Source organism: Peromyscus leucopus, chromosome 23 (assembly GCF_004664715.2).
Source record: "Peromyscus leucopus breed LL Stock chromosome 23, UCI_PerLeu_2.1, whole genome shotgun sequence".
Taxonomy (NCBI): Eukaryota; Metazoa; Chordata; class Mammalia; order Rodentia; family Cricetidae; genus Peromyscus; species Peromyscus leucopus.
Genome location: NC_051082.1, coordinates 20,303,346 through 20,323,529, shown reverse-complemented (window position 1 = coordinate 20,323,529; position 20,184 = coordinate 20,303,346). Strand labels below are relative to the sequence as shown.

The 20,184-nt window shown below is 46.8% G+C and overlaps 1 protein-coding gene across 1 annotated transcript in view; it reads right to left on the bottom strand.

Moving 5' to 3' along the window:
- The window catches only part of Adgrd1 (adhesion G protein-coupled receptor D1), a 127,053-nt gene that overhangs the window by 104,545 nt on the left and 2,324 nt on the right, over positions 1-20,184 (bottom strand). Inside the window, exons 3-6 of the mRNA XM_037198519.1 lie at positions 6,143-6,276; positions 5,412-5,498; positions 5,097-5,148; positions 2,664-2,786 (exon numbers count right to left, since the gene is read on the bottom strand). Coding sequence (XP_037054414.1) covers positions 2,664-2,786; positions 5,097-5,148; positions 5,412-5,498; positions 6,143-6,276 — 396 coding nt within the window. The remainder of the gene's footprint in view (positions 1-2,663; positions 2,787-5,096; positions 5,149-5,411; positions 5,499-6,142; positions 6,277-20,184) is intronic.

The following is a 20,184-nucleotide window of genomic DNA, read 5'->3' as shown; positions in this document are numbered from 1 at the left end:
GAATGAAATCATGAAATTTGCATGAGAATGGGTGGAAGCAGAAAACATCACAGTAAGTGAGGTCACCCCGGTGTAGAAAGACATAATGTCTCACGTCCTTTCTCATACGCAGATCCTGGCTTTGAATTTCCAGATTTGTGTGTTTAATTCTGAATGTCTGTAGAGGAGCCAGAGAGGACCCATGGGAAGGGGAGGGGAAGAGGCCCGAACATACGGGCTGTGAAAGCGGAGGTGGGGGATGCTGGGGTTAAAGGGTTAAGCAGGAACGGGGGGGGGGGCAGGGGGGTGAGTTAACCAAGACTGAAGATATGTGAAAAATACTTGTGGAAAGTCACTACTTTGTTGGCTACTTAAAATACATAATTTTAAAAAGGAATTTGAATGGAAATGCCCTGCATAGGCCAACAATGAGGCTCTCAGAAGATATTTTTCAAGACAGGGTTTCTCTGTGTAGCTTTGGTAACTGTCCTGGAACTCGCTCTGTAGACCAGGCTGGTCTTGAACTCACAGAGATCCGCTTGGCTCTGCCTCCTGAGTGCTGGGATTAAAAGATGTGTGCCACCACTGCCTAGCCCGAGTTATGAGTTCCTAAGTGAAAATCTCAGTGCCAGGCATGGACACCCTCCCTACAAGTTATATATTGGTCAGAGTGGCCCCAGAGACCCCTGAAGCAACTTACTATGGCTGGGTTCCCTACCATCACTAGATGGTAAGGCACATACTTTGGTTACAGGATGGAGAGAAATCCAGCAAGGACTGACCTGAAAACTTCTTTGCTGGCTAGCTTTCACAGTGCTGGAAGGTATTATGTGGGCCACTGGGAACAAAAAGTAATCATTGATCTTATTCACTGCTAGACCTTGCATGACAAAATACTGGTCTGCCAGGTAAGATGTGCTCACTGGCACACAGTAGCGGCATGACAGGTAGGAGGTAACCAACCAGCTTGTAATTAGATCTGATGCCCGCACCCAGGAAGGAATTCATGCCTTGGTACTGTAAACTTGGTCAACAGCGTGTGGTTGAGGAAGTCATAGACTTCGGTGGGAAACCTACTACCGTTGCTTTGATAGATGGACACGTGATCAAGCTACCTTCCAAATATTTTTCTTTACACCCATGGATTCAGTGCTCCTGTCCACCTTGGTCAGGGGAGCTTCTTTTGACAGTGGGCAGTGGTTGACACAGAGATTCGTAACTGTTCAAAGTGCTGTGACTACGTGGCCACTGAGTGCTCATCCCTAAACGGGACATCTGTATCAACCCTTCTAGGGCCTGGGGACCATCCCAGAAGAGGAGACAGGAAGGATATAAGAGCCGGAGGGTGGGAGAAGTGCTAGGAAATGCTGTCTTCTGGACATGACGCGGCCGTTGTCTTCACAAGCTCAAGGCGGCTGTGGTCACTTATACAACATCAAGTCAGTCAACATTCCGACACAGGCTGAGGAGGGGCTGGTGAGGTCCCACTCCTCGCTCGGGCACTATTGACACTTGGTGACTACTGGGGGAGGAGTCAGTTTGCTTCCGGGCTGTGGCCGCTGACAGGTTGCCCATGCTCTGGAGGATGGCCCCACACCCGTGCCCTTGCAGACAGCATTAATTGGGTGAATAGGTTGAGGAAAAGGGCATGAAGCTGGCCTTGGGGGGCAGAGGACAATGTCCCCCAAAGGATTCAAATGTGGCCCAGGCTCCAAGGGGAGAAGAGGGCGTCTGCCTTCTCTTTGACACACCTGTCATGAGTTCCAGCCACAGGTCATAGGCTGGAACGGGTCCAGCCCCCACCCAGCCACCCTCAGTGAACACATAAGAAGTGAACCCGGTTTGAGGGTTAACAGGCACACCCTGCTCTGCCAGGCCTGACCTGTCATCAACATCCCAGATCCAGAAATAACGCCGTGAGAGCCACACCATCAATTTCCTTCCCACAAGTGCCGGGCCCCAGCCCAGCCCGAGTGACATCTATCTCAGCGGCTGTGTTTTAAAGTGGGGTGTCCCCCATTCCTCTACAAGGTTTGATATTTTGATCTCCTGGCTCTGTAGGGCCATGTCCTAACTTTCTGTCTCCAGGACAGGGGACTGCATTCAAGTGGCTGCAGCCCTTCCCTCTTCCCAACTTGCATCTGACATTTTTCACACACATTGCATTTGATAAGAAGCCTGTTCTCTTCGGATGGGAACATGATAAAGCAGGGAATGATGCTCACTGCGTAAGTATAAGGACCTGAGGTCAGATGTCTAGAACCCACATAAAAAAAAAAAGAAGAAGAAGAAGAAGAAGAAGAAGAAGCCAGGCATGGTAAGTTTCACCTATAACCCCAATGCTGTGGTGGAGGATTCTAGAAGATTGCTAGAGCTGTGAGCCTAGCTCCAGGGCCGATGAGAGACTCCATCTCAGAAGAATGAAGCACAGAGTGATAGAAGAGGACACCCAGTGACTGTCTCTGGAGCATGGGCACATTTACTGCTCACACACACACACACACACACACACACACACACACACACACGCACACGCACACGCACACACATGCACACATACGTGCACACACGCGCACACACACACGTGCCCATGCACATATACACACACGCGCATGCGCACACACATACTCACTCTATTCACATGCGCCACTAGTAGGGTAGCATACATCTCAGCCCCAACTCACCCTCAGGTCCACACTGGGCCGGGTTGCTGATGCAGGATGACTTGAAGCTGCCATAGTAGAGGTATGTCACACCCTTCTCCTCCTTGAGGTAAATACCTTTGTTGACCTTCCCTTCCATGATATCTAAGAAAGGAAATGGACATGTCAGTCACCCAGTTGCCACCAGGAGACTAAACACACATGTCAGACTTATATAAGCAACTTACAAATTGAGTTCGCAGGGCTATCTTCCTTCATAATGCATGCTTAATGTCACACATTATTCCCCCACAGTAATCGCATCCACTAGTACTTAATTATTGATAGTGAGGGTGTGAATGATTCATAAGTTAAAGTGTTAGGGAATAAATTATTACCCTCCTATTAATGACAGGTCAGCATAACCTATATTTTAATGCAACAATATTGTAACTGACATATTTGTCAACTGTTGAACCCTGAACGCCACTCACACCCCTGCCTCACGCTGAACTTTCTGGATGGAGCACTCTCATTATTTAAGTATGAGGCCACAGCTGCAGATCGGTCTTGCTGGCTACTCACTGAAGCATGCTGGTCCTCTCTGTGTATGCAACCTCAGCTTTAGAGCCACATCCAGACCCAGGAGGAACCACAGCTCCATTCGGAAAGTCCCTGAAGGGCCTGCCAACAGCAATCCGGGAGAGCCACACACCCCAGTCTCCAACACAGCTCATTCGGTGACCTTGTTTTGTCATGTGTCATGCGTGGCTGGTGTGTCCCACAGCCAAAGCAAGGTGGTTGCTTTATAGACAGACAAGTGAAGACTCTAGAAATGATTGGTGATGGGCTCTCGCTATGCATCAGAATGAGCATTACCCAGGTGACTGCCGCAACCTGGGTAGGAACAGGGAGGTTGATAGTGTATGTCCTTCCGGCTACTGGCCAACTGTGCATTCAAGATCTGGACGCCCTGCTCACACGTATAACTGGCTGGGTGCAACACTTCCTGTCACGTGGACCTGATGCAGTGCTGAGCCAAGGGGTCACCATCGTGAGTGATTTAAACTCTGTTCTAATCTTAAGATGACTGGAAAGCCACACAATGAGTTCTTCGACTCCATTCTGTGGTAGGGTCGAGTTAGGTTCTTTAAGCTCGCACTTAATAGGATGAATGTATCTGACGATCCTCCTCCGCCGCACCAGAGTATAAACTGAGTGACAGAGCATGCATAGGTCCCTAAAGAACGTAGAATGACTTGCTTGTAGGAAAATAGAATCTAGTTTTAAGAAAGATTTCGATTAAATCATGGGAGCACGATGCTAGGATTCTGGAAGGGAGAGAAATCTAGATGATGTGCTAGAGGCATTAGATGGCACGAGCCAGTAGGACATAGCTACCAATATCTGAACAGCGCTTTGTGCCCCAATTGCCCCCCAGTCACTGGTATGTTCACCTCCCATGCTCTCGAGCTCCAAGGAATCACTGCGGCTCCTAGGGTAACTGTCAGGCATTCATCCTGTTCTGATTGCACACGTGGGACCACTCGCTAAGTGTCCTATATAAAAATGTGCTCCAATTTAGGATGTTTTTCATGAATCGCCTACGCTAAGGTCAGAAATTGCTGATGGAAGTGGGATTGAAAGACGACCTTAGCTAGTATTTTTTTTTGTATATTTTATTTTTTTTTGTTTTCCGCAGCTTGTACGTTTTTTAAAATCTGAATCTTGAATCGGTGTGTCTCCGGTTCAAGAAATCCGGGCAGGGTTAGACATTCTACTCCAACGGCTGATGCAGCCTCACCTCACTCGACCCCACAAAAGAAACAAATGTGCATGTCATCTTTTGAAATAAACTCCAAGTTTCTCTCCAAGCATTCGGTGGTTCGCGTTGTACTATTGCTTAATCTTCTCAGCACTCTGATACTAGTTCGAGGGCATGGAGGTATCAGGGAGTTCAATCCTTGGCTACTACAGTCAGATATTTGCAAAGGGCGCAGCTGGCAGACTGAGGCATTATACCCCTGACTCGTGCTCGAAACACGGGGAGGGGGGACACTCCATTTTCAGTGTTTTTTGTACGGTAAAGATTGGTGACTGCTTGTTTTTGCTGTGCTGAGATCTAATTTGTGAACGTAGGACTCTCAACAATGGTATGTGCATTTAGGGATAGCAGTCTTTCCCTACATTCCTGCTGCTCTGATATGACACATTCGGCTTGTCATGGGGAGGCGTTCCCTCAAGACCTATGAAGCCTGTGTGCCTTTTCCTCCAGCATCTCTGTGCTCTGTATTCTTTCTTGACGTTAATCCATATTTTCAAACGCTTGCACCTGGACCACAACACGTTACATTTTCTTTTTATATTGTTACCTGCATGACACGAAGGTTGTGAGATTTCTTTATCATATTTTGATACTTTCATGTTATGACCGGCAGTCCTTTGATTACTTCAGGGTCTATCACTATATGTCACGTGACGGGGATAATGGCATAACCGCGGATAAGAGCTCGCACACCGACAGTCGCTGGAGACAGGTTGAGAAAAGTAGCACTTGAGTCAGTATTTGGTCAAGAAAGTGAGAACACTATGCAGCAAATTTGGCTTGGTGAGGAGAATGGTCTACAGTGTGAGGTGTGTGGTTTCGCATAACGGCATAGAATGGCGTAACGACCCAAGAGAAGACACCGCATGAGTGATGTGACGCAGCCGACAATGGGGACGGACTAATTCTCGCTCAAGCGCCCAAGCCCATTGTCACAACACAACCAGGAGGGAAGGGGATCTTACCTTCTGGCCCCATAGGTCTCCGCCTACCACCCAACGAAATGGGTTTTTGTACTTCAGACTATAAGCTCCAGGCACGTCCCGCAGGCTCTAGAAGCAAGATGGTGTCAGAGGCTAAAAGCCGACAGGCTCGCCAAAGTGAAGAGGTTGGGTCCATCTTGGGCAGTGTTGACTCCATGCGAGACAGGTGGACTCACAGAATTCCCAGTGAGACAGATAATATCAGTTGGGTGCGTCAACCTATTTGCGGTAAGGCTCACGCGTCTTTCAACGCAGAAACTCACCCAGGAGCCAGAACCACAGGCGAAGACGACTATCCCACCCGAGATGAGTGCGTAGCATTGAGGAATAGATAGATCGAGAATAGGGTTGGTAACTTCATGTCCAGTTCAATAAAATCGGAGCTCAAAGGAGTTAGAGTACAGACACACTGCGGGAAAGGGACTCAGTGGATTGTTGAACGGGCAGCATGTTTTTGGAATATTAGTTTGAATGTGCATAGATCCACACATCTTGTGTGAAAAACAAGTCTGTGCTGTGAAGCACGATATATGGCAGTGCTGGGTACAGTGGAGCACAACCAGAGAAGTCGTGGTGCCTTTACAGCGACATATCAATGGTGTGACTTGGCTTCAATAATTCGCGTTTCTCAACTCCTGTGGAAGGGCCATGCAGATTGCTTCACTCAGGTATAGCGCGCTCTTCGACCCGTAAATACTTAATAATTGGTGTACCGTAACTCGCGCAGAGCCAAACAAGCCTCTAGGATGACGGTTGCTCAGGTGGAAGAGGATAGTGTGCTGGAGCCTGACGCCAGATACAGATTGTTCTGCGTCTAATAGACACCAGAACTTTGTGGGAAGGCAACCTAGAAATGGTAGAAGAGAGGGAGGATTCAGGGGCCAGCCACCCAGCTTGATAGATAGCGCACAAACACATCTGATAGTATAGAAGAGGTAAGACGGAGTAAGAGATCTAGTAGACCAAGCTAGAAGGATAGCGCTCAGCATCAAACAGGGAAGTCATAACATGGTTGCAGCCACCACTGTTTGTTTAAAGCAAGCCTGTCTAGAACAGATGCCTGAGGAGTCCAAGGCGTTTAGGCAAGGGGCGTGGTCACTGAGGAAGTTCCTTGCTAAGTAAGGAGACTTCGCTGATTGTCATCTGGTGTTTGGATGCGAATCTGGGGGTAGACGGGTGTTCCATATGGCGACAGACACGACAGGGATATGTCTATTCTGTGATTCTTTTTATTATGCTTTGAGAAGCAGGTGGACGCCCTAAAGCAGCTGGGAGACGGGGCTATATAAAATTTAACCTGACAGGAATGAGGAGGACATACTTGGGCGTGTTTCACGCAGAAATAACAGAGTGTAGGAGTCTTTCCACGCACAATGTCATAGACGCACACTCAACATAGTGACATACAACTTAGTGCTCTCGATTTGAAACCGAATGCTACCTCCAGGGTGTTTTTTCACAAACTCAACGAAAGGAACTGAGAGGGACTTGATCAGATGAAGTATAAATTATTAATGAATATTATGTCTAATTACATCAACGGAAGGCCACATGGTATCCTAATAGTTGATTGACACTCCGAATGAATTCATCAACACAGGACAGGAAAAGAATGAGATACCTAAGAACTGGGGTTAGGGACAGTACTGGTATATTGTGTTGTGTGTTGTGGTGTATGTATTATAAATACTCTATAGTGGAGGCATCTAGCTTTATCTACGGAGTTTGAGTGCTGGTTAGCCTCTTAATCCTTTTAACTCACATTGCACGCATGCTGTTGAGTGAAAAAGATATAAAGTTTCTTTGTGTGAGTTCATGGGGCCTCTAATGGTCTTCTAGAGGGCTATGAATTATGAATGTCAACAGATGTGTGCAGGTGAGGGACGCAACCTGGCAAGCTGTGTTAGACAGATCCCCTACCACATGGGAGAGCCCACGATAGGGAGCGCATGCGAGTGATTTACAGATCAACAGAAGCAGTCGGTAGGCACTAGACCACTATTACCAACAGGGCTGAAGTCTTTTAGATATGTCTCACTAACGTGACAACTCCAAGTCAAACACAAGCTCCAAAGACCCCTTAGCTTTGGCAGATGCTATCTATGACTATCGGAGAGATTTTTGTCTTTAGTTTACTTTTTCCTTAAATTTCCAAATAAAAAAAATCCCACAACATTTAGTTTGCTACGATTTTCCGGTTTTTAGAAATAACACATGTTATCTGTTGTCGCGTGACCATACTGTGCGCACACAGTGTCATCAGCATACATCGTATACACATCACTATGAGCATGTCGCAATATGATACTACTACCACAGCCTTGTCTATGATAAAGGTCAGAAGGATCAATTCTTGAGGTGTACGAGTGCTCAGTTTTTTTTTCCTCGGCATTCTTCCATGTGGGTGCCTGTGTTTAGTATTGAACACAGATCTTTCCGGAATCGATGTGTCAAGTGCCTTTATCGCACACTATCTAACCCATTATCCCTCTTAACTCTTTTTCTATTTTAGAGAATACGGGGCTTGTGGGTCATACCATGTGAGCTCTACCTGAGACTTGCAACGGCTGTCCACGCTCACGGGATATGAATTCTTCTGGATTCTGAACTCTGTGTGCTAGTCCATGGAAATCTCGGGAATCGAACTCCGATCCTCGATTAAGATGCTTGGCAGCAAGCACCTTTACTTACTGTAAACTATCCTTCGAGACTCGAGGACCCATCTGTGTCCATCTCTTCGATTTCACCAGTCCGTGTCTTCTTCAGGGAGAGCCCGTTTCCTGCGCAAAGCGCTTCTTCGATCAGAAGGGTTTAATGTGATCCACTGTGGCTTAGACCTTGAGTCGCATCAAAGTGAGTGGAGAGATATGGGCACGACAGGTGGCTGAGGCATCTTTGCTCAACACATCCACGACGAGTTGTTTGTTTCGAAATTTCATTTGCAGCTGGCAACAACTTTGTGTATATCCCTATCTCGGGAACAATGCCATGAGAGAGTGTCGTGGTGTGTGTGTGTGTGTGTGTGTGTTCGTTTTGTATAGTCTGTGTGTCGCAGTGCACGCGCCGTCAGTAGCGCTTGACACATTCTGATGTTCATTTTTCAGTGTTTTAGACTCGTAGGCATGCCTATGTTATAGTGCAGTGATAAAAATTAAAGTGGAGACCTTCAAACTTATGCACATGTACCTGTATTCAAATAACGTTAAAAAAAAAAAGAAAAGGATTCTTGTGGATGGACACGCATGCTCCAGTATATACTTGTCCTGAGGTTCCGCAGTATTAGTGGTCTGTAGTCTCAGTGAGAGTCTATGTAATCACAACCTCCTGACTGCGCATACCCTACGCTCTCAAAGTTGGAGTTAACAGCAGGAAGAACATCTTACTGGGGTTATGTGGCTGTGTTTTGATCCGCAGTGTTGTGTACTTAATGTAGTCTTGTGACGGATCGGAAGAGAGGAGATTCACAAACAGTGCCATTTCCTTATGACTTTTCGGACCAGTGTGACCTCGTGCTAATAAGATCCAATAATAGCACGCATATCAGTGACCAGCTTGTTGTTCGCGTAAACTTACTGTCAGTGTCTCACACGTTCTTCAGAGCTTATAGGCAGCTGTTCACAACTTCTTGTCCCTAGTGGGACTCACTCATCGCGCTTGCTGGCGCAGTATTGCCAATCCCTTAAGGTCTTTGGATGGCTGACGTCTTAAGAAACTGGCCAGGTATGGGAGGCTGCCCGTGGACTTCACGCAGGTTGCCCTATTCACAGAAGGCAGTCTGTGTCACGGTTGTCGGGGAGCAATTTGAATTCCATTAAAGATCGATTGGTGGTTGGCTACGCTTTAATCCAGCATCAAGGACAAGGCGAGTGCAGTAGGATCTCTGTGCGTTAACGCAGGCAGCTGGTCGTACAGAGAAGATAGAGAACAGGCACGCACAAAACTACAGCAGATATAAAAAACCTGTCTTGAAAAACAACAACAGAGGAGCAAGCACATAAAAAGAATGATTGGACTGAGACTGGGCTCAGTTCCTCGACGGGCAGGATTGTTTTTACAAGGAGGCTGACACAGAAAAGCACCAGGGTGTCTTCGTTGAGATGAGTCATGTAATGTGTGGTACAAACGGGCATGTGGGTCTTGCTATATAGCCTTTGCGCATGCTCTCCTGATTAGAATGGATGTTGTTCAGTTCAGGGCAGTACTCTAGGTGTCAAGAAGATCAGGCGAACTCCTGGGTAAATAATCAGAATATTACAGAGCAGGATATATGTATACAAGTGATGCAAGACTAACAGGTATGAAAATTAGCAGTTGTAGGTTTACCCCAGAGCACTTAGATGGTGGATAGATACTTTTGGAAGGCGGCTTCTCTTAGTAAATGTGAGGGTCGAGCGAATTTGCCCTAAGGTGACCCCGCTGAAGCGGAACGCCGCCAGCAAGAAGCATTTTGATAACATGTGGAAATAAGTTAGCATGCGAAAAGCATCCCACCTCAGCACCAGATAACCGAAACAACTTTTGAAATTCAATGTTATTAATAAAGGAGTGTAGTCCTGCTTCTTTTAAGCTCGCCAATCGATGTAAGTGTGAACTTACTACTTGTCACTTAGTATAATGAGATTTCTCAGAGAGAGGGAGGTTTTTTTTGTAACACTGATGTTAAGGTTTAGGAAACTCTCTGCCCGTCTATATTAGACAATGTAATATATTGGGGGTCGTCAATAAAACCAACCTTTTGCACAGTCGACTATCAGTGGAACCAGAGCGATCGCCTCATCTCATTTGCTCCAGCTCCCATATGCGTGCCTGGGGCATGCCTAGAGTCCTTTTTCCCTCTCTCCAGAGTGCCCAGCACGCAGCCTCTACGGAGGCAGCCTATCCCACAGCGGCAAGCGTTTTCTCTCTTTGCTCTCTCGTTCTCCTTGGTGCTACACGACTCAGTTGCTGTCCTGAAGCTCAAGGATCCTCCCACGTTTTCCCAAGGGCCAGTATAGGAGCAGAAGCTCAGCTTGGATAGCAAATTCCCTCTTAGTATAGAGTAACATGCGATACCAAAATAAGTTTAACATGTCATAATAATTAGTGTGATAGGATAAAGGATATACTTTGTGGTAGATGATAGATATTGCTTGTGTTGTGTTATCTGATGTTTTCAGTATGGAGATTTGAAAACCGTGGTGAGCCTGCGTCGCGTGAAATGATAGCTACCGAGGCGCGGTGCAACCCTTGTGGCTGTAAAAGTGCATTATGATGTATCAATAGCACGCGCCCTGGTGTCTAAGAGCTCATAAACCCACGCTCTACTTTGCAATTAGAATCTATATATATGGCTAGTTCTTCGTTATAATTCGGATGCAGCTAGCAGGATAACGCCTAAGACTAGGGGGAACGTTGGGACCTCGCCACCGCCGTTAGACTGTCAACGCGGAAACAAAAGCCCCCGTGCAATCGTCGGTACGAAATCGAATCTCTATTACTGGCTATTGTGTAGTCACTCACTCGACCTCATGTAGTGTGGGCAACCACAGGTCAAGACAAGTTGTGCCACACATATGAATTTGGTGCTGTTGTTACTTGAGTGGACGCATAGTTAGTAGGCAAAATCGGATCTGATAAAGCTTTCGAGCATCTACATTAGAACTGAACGCACTGTAGTTCATGAAATAGACAATTCACAGTGTGAGAAGGTGGCCGTGTGTGCCTGAGAGTATATGGCCCTCTGGAGCACAACACTCCCTTGCTCGTTTTCTGAACCAGTAACCTCTTCTCACTCGCCTGCTTGTCTCACCTGCCCCATCCCGCAAAGATTCCACAAGACTTACAGGCCATGAGGGGCACTCACTACCCCGTCCTCCCCTAGATATATTGAATCAGTTCAATATGAGTTAGATTGCATAAGTCGCGGTTGGCAAGGGCCTTGGGACAGGCTTGCGCTGAGTTCTTGTGTTACTATAACTTGGCTTGATAGCTACGACCGTCTGCAGGTGCGACCTCATATTACCTTGCTGATAGTTCCTCTGTTCTCGACAACTCGCCTTTATCTAAATCTGAAACGCAGGGATGGGGTGGTGATATATAACGCTGATGATATCCCTTTTGGTAGACACTCTCACGGCGGTATGACTCTGGGAGCCTACCGACCGAGGTCAAGATACCGTGCGTTTAGCTTAGAACATGTTTTATGAAGGCGGTTCGAGATGTTTATACAGATGAAGAAAAGCTCTTTGGGAGACATTATGTACCACACTTGCTAGATAGTTAGCTGGCTCTCCTAGACACAGCCCAGAAACATAAAAATAAACAAAATAGTTCAGAGTCACGGATCTAGAAATAAGTGGACGCAAAATTAATAAGAGCACCTTTGGTGGAGGCCGCATCGGCGGGGGGGTTTAAGGCGGAGGTGGTGGTCTACTTGAAGCAGGTTTGGACATGAACGGAATTGCAGAGGTCTTGAGGGGAGCTAGGGACAAGCATGGAGGATGCAGTGAGAGGACGTTGTGTACCACACATGTGGACAGATGTTCAGTGGGAAGAAAGGCCTCAGGAGGCTCTACTACATAGAGACAGTTGGCTTGTGATAAAAGTGGCATTTTAAACCAAAGATCTATTCACCACAGGCACTGAAGTCAGCTAGGCATCTGGGAAAAAAATAAGACCTTACCTCACTAATACTTCTGATGGTTCAAAATGTGAGTGTGACGTAGAAGCTGAGCTAGAGGCTGGGGTGGGGTGGTACGTGGCTTTAATCTCAGTGTGGGAGCCAGAGGCAAGGGGATCTCTGTGTTTGAGGCCAGCCTGGGCTACATAGTGAGATCCAATCGAAAAAGAAAAAGGTGAGCCAGGTACGGTGACCTGTGCCTTGTGCCCGCATGTAATTAGGGTTTAGGGGACTCTCTCTGCCCTTCAATTATAACAATTATGACATTTTGAAGTAGCCGTCCGTGAACTACCCAGCGCTCCCTCATCTCCATCACCCCAACTCCAACACATCCTTCCCTCCCTCTTGGGAGGTGGAAGGGTTAGAAGTTCAAAGCCAGCCTCCATGACATAGTGAGTTCCAGGTCAATCTGAGCTGCGCGAGACCCTGATTCAAATAAATACACAAATAAATAGAAGCTTTCTGAGGTTTTACATTTAGCCGATTTTGAAAATTTCTATATAGGAAATAAACCGGAAAAAAAAAACTTTGAGGCAACGTGCTCGAAGTATTTACGACAGAAACACATTGACTTCTTTTTAAGATGTATTCAATTTACTTACTGTATTATTAAAATTCCTGTGGGCCAGGAATATGGTTCAGTGGTAGAGTGTTCACATAATATGTGTGAGGACCTGGATTCAATCCTCAGACAGAAGAGAAAGGAGGAAAGGAGGGAAGGAGGGAGGCAGGGAAAGAAGGAAGGAGAAAGAGAGAAAAAACCTATTAATGAGAAGGAAATCAACAGAACGCTTAGGCACAGTAACACAGTTGAAGGAAAAAGGCATGCAAACTGTTTTTTAACTATTTTTAAAGCAGCTCACCCTCCCAACCTTGCTCAGTGCATTCCAGGATTGTAAAGACTACAGAGGACAGTCAGCCTTCTCCGGTTGGAATGGCCACCGAGAGGCCAGATGTGTGAAGCTGGTCAGTTCTGACAGAGGTTCAGAGTGAGTCAGCATCGGTTTGGCCTTTCCAGAGAGACAATTTGGCAAAGTCTCTGCAGAGGTTAAAGACACGTTCTCTCTGGTGAAGTAACTCTTTTCCTAGGAATTTATACTCCAGAGGCTCTAAAATGTGTGATCAAAGACCTGTATACAAAAGTATTTGTTGTGGAATGTTCCCACAGGATCAAACACCAGAGAGCGGCCTGGATGCTCATCCAGGGAAAGCTGACTAAATAATCAGCATGTATGTACGTGAAGGGAGCTGGTGAGCAGCCGAAGGAACGATGGAGAATGACATGGGTTGACATGGAGTGGCGTTTAAAAGAGCTGGGTCCACAGCTTGCTGGTAGAATGCTTGTCTAGCATGCGAAAAACCCTAGGCTTCATGCCTAGCCACACACACACACACACACACACACACACACACACACATACACATTCTCTATCTATTTATCTAACTATCTATCTATCTATCTATCTATCTCAACAATTTTTACCACATTGTAGCTAGACAGGGATAGGAATCTCTGCTGTTCTGCTTCACAGGGGATTGACTACAGAGAGGAGCTATGTCCCACGAATCTCAAAAGCTAGCAAAGAGAGTCAGTTAAATTCCCAGGAAGCTGAGGCAGGAGGATTGGGGATTTGAGGCCAGTCTGGGCCACAGAGCAAAACCTTGTCTCTGAAAGACAAAAAAAAAAAAAAGCTGAAAGAAAGGTGGGTATCTTTACCATGAAGAATGATAAATGTCTATGGCGATGGAAGTCTACCCTGATCTCACAGTGTGTGTCCACACCAAGAGAAGACGTGGTGTACCACGGACATGGCAGGTTCCGTGTTTTCAGGAACCAATACAAAATAAGGCGGGTCAGTGAGATGGCTCAGTAAGTGTGTGCCACCAAGTCTGCCAGCCTGAGTTCAATTGCCAGATCCACAGGGTGGAAGGAGAGAACCAACTCCTTCAAGTTGCCCTCTGACCTCCACATACACACTGTGGCATGCCCACACACAGAGAGACACACAGACACAGACACACACAGAGAAATAGGTAAATGTAAAAGAAAAGCTACTGATTAAAAATAATAAATAATAAAAAATAATTTAGCCAAGCATAGTAGTACAGATCTTCAATCCCAGCACTAGGGAAGGTGAGGCAGGGGGATAGTGAATTCCAGATCAGCCTAGTCTACAGAGTAAGAATCAGTCTCAAAAGAAATTAAAATAAGCCAGGTGGTGGGGGCACACACCTTTAATCTCAGCACTCCGGAGGCAGAGGCAGGCAGATCTCAGTGAGTTCAAGGCCAGCCTGGTTTACAAATCAAGTTCCAGGACAGCCAGGGATACACAGAAAAGCCCTGTCTTGAAGAGAAAAAAAAAAAAGCAAAAAAACCCTAAAACAAATAAATTTTTAAAAAAATCAAGGTGAGATAGCCAGGCATTATGGCATACAACCTTCAATTCCAGCACTCGGGAAGCAGAGGCAGGTGGATCTCTGTGAGTTTGAGTCCAGCCTGGTCTACAGAGTGAGTTCCAGGACAGCCAGGGCTATACAGAGAAACCCTGTCTGAAAAAAGGAGAGAGAGAGAGAGAGAGAGAGAGAGAGAGAGAGAGAGAGAGAGAGAGAGAGAGAGAAAGAGAAAGAGAGAGAGAAAGAGAGAAAGAGAGAGAGAAAAGAAAGGAAAGAAAGGAGAGAGAATAGAAAGAGAGAAAGAGAGAAGGGAAAGAGAGAAAGAAAGAAGAGAAAGAGAGAAAGAAGAGAGAGAAAGAAGGAAGAGAGAGAAAGAAGAGAAAGAGAGAAAGAAGAGAAAGGAGAGAAAGAAAGGAGAGAAATGAGAAGGAAGAGTCACAACACTGACGCCTCCTGTTCACCAAGCCTCTGACCACCTTCCTTGTCAAAACACTGTTAAATCCCACCTTCAAAACCACAGCAGCCTTGGGCATCATCTTGGGGAAGCATTAACATCATAATCCTAGATGACAGCTAAGTACGTCACCTTGATGGGTACCAAATACCCTATCTCTTGAAGTTCAGATTGCTGGCTACATTTGCCAGTTTGTGTCTTGATTCCTTTACACCTGATGTGATAAAATGCCCTGTCACAAGCAAATCCAGGAAGGTTTTCTTTAGGCTCACAGTTTCAAGCTGCAGTTCATCGTGGTAGAAAATGAGCAGCTCGTCACATTTTGTCCACAGTCAGAAAGAAAAAAATGGATGCTGGTGCTCAGCTCACTTTGTCCTAAGTGTAGCATCCTTATCCACAGGATGGTGCTGTGTATGTTTAGAGGGAGTGTTCCCATTAGCTCTATCAACTTGACATAGCCTAGAGTCCTCTGAGAGAACAGCCTCAATGGATGAATCGTCTAGATCAAATTGGGCGTGCCTGGGGGTGGTTATCTTAATTACTAATTGATAAGGGAGGGCCCAGCTCACTGTGGGCAGCACCATTCACTAGGCTGTGTAAGGAAGCTAACTGAGCCAGGCAGTAGTGGCGCACATCTTTAATCCCAGCACTCGGGAGGCAGAGCCAGGCGAATCTCTATGAGTTCGAGGCCAGCCTGATCTACAGAGAGAGATCCAGGACAGGTACCAAAACTACACGGAGAAACCCTGTCTCGAAAAACTGGAGAAAAAAAAAAGCTACCTGAGCTTGAGTCAAAGAACAAGGCCGTAACCGGTGTCCTCCATGGTTTCCGCTTAAGTTCCTGCCCTGACTTCCCTCAGTGATGGACTGTGACCTGGGAGTGTGAGCCAGATAAACCCTTTCTCCCCTTACCGTTGCGTTTGGTCAAAGTGTTTTATCACAGCCACGGCAATCAGACGACAACAGTGAGTTTTTCCACCTCAATCAGTCCAATCTAGATCATTCCCCACACGCATGCCCAGAGCTTTGCCTCCCAGATGATTCTGAATCCTGTCGAATTGGAGATATTAACCTTCACGGTTTTCTCCTGGCCCTTCCGTGTTCCCACGCAACTCCCAAATGCAAGCCAAAAACAGAAAAAGTCCTCCAGTGGGGCTTAAGGAAATTAATCAAGGCCTAACTCCCACATGCAGCCAGGAAGCAGTGCTGGGCAGTCTCCAGCTGTGAGATGCCGGAACTCAGAGAGGCAAAAATACAAAGCCTTCATTTTCAACCTCTAATTTTTTTTTTTAAGCCCAGAAACTGAGGATATTCGGTTTTAAAAACCCTCATGGGCTTGTTATTCAATTCATGTGGGAGAAATATCGGAAGCAGAAGGAACATCTATTTCACAAAGAGCAACTGTTGGGTCTTCAGAATCCACCTCTGCCACTAAAGCCACGTGGACAGTGTCCCTCCCGCCATCTCTAGGGAACAAGGCGACAGCCAGTTGTGAGCAGAAAGGCTGAAGGTATGGAGTCACCCCAGAACCAGCCCATGCAATGGAGACAGGATGAAAGGTTTGAGCATGTTGTCACCATAGTGCTGGCATGAACCCCGAGACAGGACAAAGCACCCACATTGTTCCCATTGTCCTCTGACTGCAACATGAATCTGTCTACACATGGGAAGTCAGGGGGACAAGGCTGGTTGAGAGGAAGTAGTGTGGGGTCAGGTGAGCCCTGAGGAGGAGGGTGACATTCTAGGTGGTTAACAAGCCAGATGGCTGGGCACACGAGCCAGGCCAGAGGCCAGATCAGTCTACTCCAAGCGGTGGCCAGCCTTGGAGCAGGAGAGCGCAGGCAGGCAAGGGCAGCCAGCCTGTCTGATCCTAGACCAGACCAGTGTCACACTGTGTGAAGGTTCACCTGGGATCAACAGGTCTCCCTGTTTTTATTTTTATTTGTAATGATCATTTCAAATAACCCAGTCCCAGGTGATATATCTGCAATACAACTCCCGCATGTAAGGCTCAGGAAATATCTCAGAAGGGAAAGGTGAGAAATTTCTAAGAGCCCGAGGAGCAGGAAATCTGCTGTGAGACTATAGCTCCTAGAAATGACAGGGCAGCCTGCACCATGATTCCTCAAAAATATGACTGCACAAACAAGACCAACAGGATCCACAATAGCCATGCCAACGTGGGAGGGGGAAATCTCACGGCGCCCCAACCCTAGACGAAGAACTACAGGCAACTAAGGGATGCTGAGAGCAAGACAATTATTCCTTCCCAGCAATCAGCTCCCTAATTCATTTCCATTTTATTACAAGACCTCCTCCCTTGGCGGACCAGGCTGACTATGAACTCACAGTGGTCCTGCCTCTGCCTCTGAGTGCTGGCGAGATAGGCGTCTACCATGGTGCTGACTCAAGGCGTCCCGCTTTTGAAAGATAAGTCAGAAACGCAGATGTTTTCCATTGGATTTTGAAATTTTTGGTAATCTCACCAGTTTTTATTATTATTTTTATTAAAATCGTGTGGTATTAATAAGATGGGTTAGACTCAGCCCACAGGTTCCCTAAACGCCCAACAGAGCAGGATTGCCCACGGTCCTCTAAGTTTCGTAAGAGTGATACAGCCTCATTCTTTTGTGGAAAAAGATAAAGGTGACTAGCCTGTTGCCATTAGTCACATGGCTGCCTCAGACTCCCACAGGGATGGCAGGCAGGTCTCAGGAGGGAACACGACCTCAGGGGCTGAAAATAATGGCCTGGAGAAGGCAGAGAAAAAGAGGAGGAAGGGGAAGGAGGAAGAGAGAGGACAAAGAAAGAGAAACATAAGGAGGGGATGAGAGAGAAGAAAGAAGGAAGAAGAGGGAGAAAGGATTTTAGTCTACAACATAACTATAAGCCAGTTCTTCAGAATTCCTTTTTCACGCGTATCTAATGTTCCACCGATCCAGCATCAATTTGCTTTGAGGAGAGAGGCAGAAGGGAGGGAGAGAGAAACAGATGAGCATCAACACTCCCAATCCTCCATGTCTCTGACCTCTCCCCTTCCCAGCCTGGCCCCCTTGGGGTCAGGGACCTCCCTTATGGAATGCTCCCTTGGCCTCTGCTAGCAGGACACCACGGAAGCCTCTCCCTGGTGGAAAAGTTGGTCTCTCAGCCTCTGCAGCTGGCCTCGGACATCCAAAGCTCATTTCCTGGCTGTCTCTGTGGTCTGCAACACTGCCTCCCAGGTTTTTCCATAGCGGCCTCTTTTGAATCTGGGTCTCTACTCCCCCTAGCAAAGTTTCCCAATTCCAACACATCGTGTTCTGTTTTCTCAGGGTGGGACTCCATGTTTTGGTCATGGTCTTTTCTCTGCCTCATCAGCTTGATTGATCTTTGAAGGTGGTTGAGTGGGTGGGGAGGGCATCTCCTCTGTGTCCTGTATTCGCTGTATCCAATTACAGCCTTTCTCTGTGTGTGTGTGTGTGTGTGTGTGTGTGTGTGTGTGTGTGTGTGTGTGTGTGAAATTCAGGTTTCTGCATTTGCAGCCTCCCGTTTTAAATGTCAGTAATTAAAAACATAACTATATAGGTAGAATGAATGATAGAGTATAAAAACAACTAGACAGGATATAATTAAACATAAACATAGAATGACCACAGAATATAATTATATGCATAAAATATATTTATAAATCTAGCATCCCTTAGAGAAATCTCTACTTGCTATATTTCCATGTTTTTGTTATGGAATAAACATTTTTTTAAAAAAAATTCCATTATGGGGGCTGGAGAGACGGCTCAGTGGGTAAAGCATTGCCTGTTCTTGCCGAAGGACATGGGTTCAATTCCCAGCACCCACATGTCAGTTCACAACCATCCATAACTCTAGTCCCAGGGGATCTGATGCCGTATTCCAACTTCCACAGACATCAGGCACACATACGGTGTGCAGACATACATGCAGGCAAAACATGCCTCCATATAAAATTTTCTTTTAAAAACTCCGTTGTGAATACATATCATTTTTTGACTGGCCCAGCAAAGATGGAGAATGACATTCCTGCCATGACCCAGAGGTTGCAGAAGTCCTTCGTAAGCCACTCCGTAAATAATGACTTGTCGCTGCCTGCTTTACATGCCAAGTAGAGCCGTGAAGCCTGGGGCTAGACTGAAGTCGGCATCCCAGTGGCCTGGAAGGAAACTAGGTAACAACCCAGCTTGAAATTTTTCTCAAGTTTCCAGTCCTTCGCTACAAACATCGTCTATAAAAGGGCATGTTTATAAACTTTTACAAAGTGGCCTGCAATCTTGGCGAATGCCATTTATGGGTTTGGATCCACCAACCTCAGAGCGTCCTAGGTCGTCCTGGGGAGCAGAGGGCTGTGAATCAGGACCTGGGCTGTGAGAGGGTCTCAGATGAGTGTGGGGGGTCAGTTTCCTCTCTGGATTCTCCCTTCTACTCCTGGCTTCCCTATCGAGTGGGAACCTGGGTTAAATGGGCTCTCACTGCAGCCATTCTGCTGCAATGACAGCCCATGGTCACAGCCACAGGGAGACTCAGAAGGTGTTGGCACGCCAAAGGACCTCATACCGTTTTTTGAGATTTCTAAAACTAAGCGTGCCCTCATACGGTAGATACAAGAATCCAGAAGCTATCTGGTGACCTGGGCCAGTGTAGACACCTATACACAGGGAGCTGAAAAATGCGGGTAGCCTGGTAGCCTCAACTGGGACTCTGTTTACAGGATGACAGTCCTGTCTTGACACAGACAAGGCATGGAAGGTGGTTGGTGACTGTTTTCTGAGTCCTGCCTCGTGCAGAAGGCACAGGGTTGGAGCCAGGATAAGGCAAGATAACATCTTAACTTGACTTTCCTGTATCACTATCACGGCTAGGTGAGCCTAGGTGTCAGTTCCCTAACTCCCTCCAGATGGCGTCATCTCATTTTCTGTGAGCCTGAACTAACCACTCCAGCTACAGACTTGCCATCGACTGGCCGCCCGCGCAGGTGAGTGTGGACACGAGGGCGCCAGCCTGGTGTCCTTCTTAAGCTACTTTAGGCGATCCCAAGGCCACTCCCTTCCTTGGCAAGTGACTCCCACTCTCTGCGTCTGGACAGTCCCCTGGCTCATGTGTCAACCCCGCGCCCATCTAGGGTTCTCATGGGTGGAGGTGTCTTGTCTGTCAGGGATCAGGTTTTCCTAAAGTCTCCCTTGGAGCTTCTTAGGCTTTGGCGGCAGGAGAAGAGATCCAAGGAGGCCTTTGCAGAGAGG